General features: G+C 59.6%; 2 protein-coding genes across 2 annotated transcripts in view; one reads left to right on the top strand and one right to left on the bottom strand.

Moving 5' to 3' along the window:
• ACA1_318300 (C2 calcium/lipidbinding (CaLB) region-containing protein) overlaps positions 1-405 on the bottom strand; it is a gene marked incomplete at both ends in the record, with an annotated part of 1,428 nt that extends 1,023 nt beyond the window's left edge. Inside the window, 2 exons of the mRNA XM_004334140.1 lie at positions 47-195; positions 288-405. Of these exons, the coding sequence (XP_004334188.1) occupies positions 47-195; positions 288-405 (267 nt within the window). The remainder of the gene's footprint in view (positions 1-46; positions 196-287) is intronic.
• A 294-nt stretch (positions 406-699) lies between these two features.
• On the top strand, positions 700-2,293 carry ACA1_318410 (uncharacterized protein; the record flags this gene model as incomplete). Its single annotated transcript, XM_004334141.1, is given in 3 exon segments — positions 700-2,181; positions 2,195-2,220; positions 2,272-2,293. The coding sequence occupies 3 exon segments, from the start codon at positions 700-702 to the stop codon at positions 2,291-2,293; spliced, it is 1,530 nt and encodes a 509-aa protein (XP_004334189.1).
• Between the last annotated feature and the right edge of the window lie 100 nt (positions 2,294-2,393).

The raw sequence follows: 2,393 nt of genomic DNA on the forward strand, positions 1-2,393 counted from the left end.
GTTGCCTCCTCGTCGTATGAGGTGGTCAGGAGAAGTGGGGGCGTACGTGGTTGTCGAACTTTTCATAGTCGTATGCACGATTGGAGAGGTTGTAGATCATGTAGTGGCTCTTGTGCTTCTCGCCCAGTAGGCGGGTCACGTCGTCAATGTTATTTCTGTACACCTTCTCGTAGCCCTCCGACGGAAATGCCATCGCTGCAGCGTGGACACGAATTAATTTAATTTAATTCTACACGCGATGTAATATTATATCATGAATAAAATCGTGAAATGGGGAATGGGCGGACCGATGATCCGTTCGGTGATGTAGGTGAGGTCAAGGTCATAGCCGCCGAGCTGGTACCGATGCTTGTCGGCAGACACCTTCGTGCGCACGGCCTGAAAGACCTTGTTCATGCCCAACATTGTTTCTGATGCGCATTTTGTGAGGAAATTTGAAAATCAAGATAAAAATTGTTAGAGCTGTACTGGTCTGCGTACCTACTCGTGCAGGCGTTCTACTTCAGCATGAACGATCGGCTTCCCTGGTGCTCGTGATTGCGCTTTTAACACAAATCACTGTGTTAGCGCATTCATTTGTACTAGTTTTTACAATTTACACAATGCATCTTGCAAAATAGGTTTCGTTTTGCCAAACAAAAAGCAAACCTTCCAAAAAAAGCAACATGGCAAAAGGTGGTTTAGAAAGCCAGCGGAAAGATGAAGACGATGGGATCCACTCTGCCAGGCATCATCGCCCTGGTGATCCTTGTCGCCTTCGTTGGCGCAAGCGCCATGGAGTTCGAGAAGGCGAGCTGGGCCAAGAAGGTGGACCTGAACCGGCCCGCTGGCAACAACGGTAACCACTACAAACACGAATCGTCAAACCTTCACAACAAGAAGGGGAAGATAGAGTTGGTAGATATCGAAGCGAAGGAGGAAGAGGATGAAGAGGTCGAGTTGGACCTGTGCCTCGAAGATCTCAAGGCCCTGCTGCGCGAGGAGTCCGAGTTGGAGTACCAGCGCGACGAATGTCTCGCCCGCCTCGCCCCCTTGGTCGAGGAGGACAACCTCCACGAGCTCTGGAGGAACCGCAACCACTCCCTCGCCATCGCCTGCCTCTACAATCTCACCGACTGCAACGATGAGAACGACGCCCGCGTGTTCTACGCCAACGTGCGCAGGTCGCCGCAGTCGGCCGCCCAGCCCGAGCGTAGCCAGCCGGCCTCGCTCTCGCCCTTCGCCTTGCTGGAGAGCAAGTTCCGGGGCTCCATCAGCAAGTTCGACTCGAGCACCTTCAGCGCGATGAAGTACAGCGCCGAAGCCAAGGCTGCCTCGCTCTCGACCAAGGCCCGCCGCGGCGTCAACTTTGAGCTGGCCCTGTCCGAGTGCCGCAAGCTGGTCTCGACCCACCGCTTCGAGATCGAGGAGCTGCAGCGCAACGTGACCTGGTGCGAGGCCGAGCAGGTCCAGCGCAACAAGTCCATCATGGCCTACCTCCGCTTCTCGACCCTCTACGAGGAGGAGAACGCCCTGTGCACGCCCCTCATGCAGAAGTGCCGTGCGGGCCTGCGCCTCGTGCGGTTCGACATTACCAACGGCAACAGCCCCCTGCCGGCGGCCAACGACCCTGCCCTGGTGCCCGGCTGGGTGGGCTTCGGCCAGTCCGTCAACAGCGCCTTCTTCACCGTCGGCGAGGACTCGGAGGAGCTCAAGGCCATGGCCTACTTTGGCAGCTTCGACCAGGGACCCATCGCGGCCAGCTTCGCCGCGGCCAACGACGGCGCCCTGTCGGCCACCGTGGGCGAGCTGCCCTTCCTGGCGCCCGACCTCTCGACCTGGTCCACCACCTTCGAGCTCAACGCGACCATCCACTCGCGCTGCTTCTACGCCTTCCAGATGGCCGCCTCGTTCTCGGACCCTGACATTGGCATCGCCTTCTACACGCCGCCCGACCAGGGCCTGCACATCTTTGACGAAGATGGCAACTTCATCACCAACGTAGTGGATGAGGAGGAGCAGGAGGAGGAGCCCGGCAGGAGGAAGCTGGTCGCCCGCGGCCCCCTCAGAGAGACGGTGGAGAGCTGCGGGTGCGTGGGCGACCCCCTGCCCCACTACCAGGCGCACAACCACGTGAGCCCCGTCACGGAGGTCGTCTACGAGTACCGGCCCATCAGCGCCTTCCTCATCGCCCCCACCGCCGTGCGGGCCACAGTCACCATCGAGGAGCTGCGCTGGACCGTGCCCTACCCCGAGGGCATCCTGCCCTACCTGCGCGAGCTGCCCTCGGAGTACCCCCTGGCCGACCAGCTGAAGAGGGCCGCCTCCACCGGCTCCACCGAGTTTGCCACGCTCATCTCCTCGACCCTGTGCCCCGCCTCCGAGCAGGCACAGGAGCAGAGCATCCCGCCCTT

This window comes from Acanthamoeba castellanii, assembly GCF_000313135.1.
Source record: "Acanthamoeba castellanii str. Neff unplaced genomic scaffold scf7180000084158, whole genome shotgun sequence".
In the NCBI taxonomy this organism is placed as follows: Eukaryota; Discosea; order Longamoebia; family Acanthamoebidae; genus Acanthamoeba; species Acanthamoeba castellanii.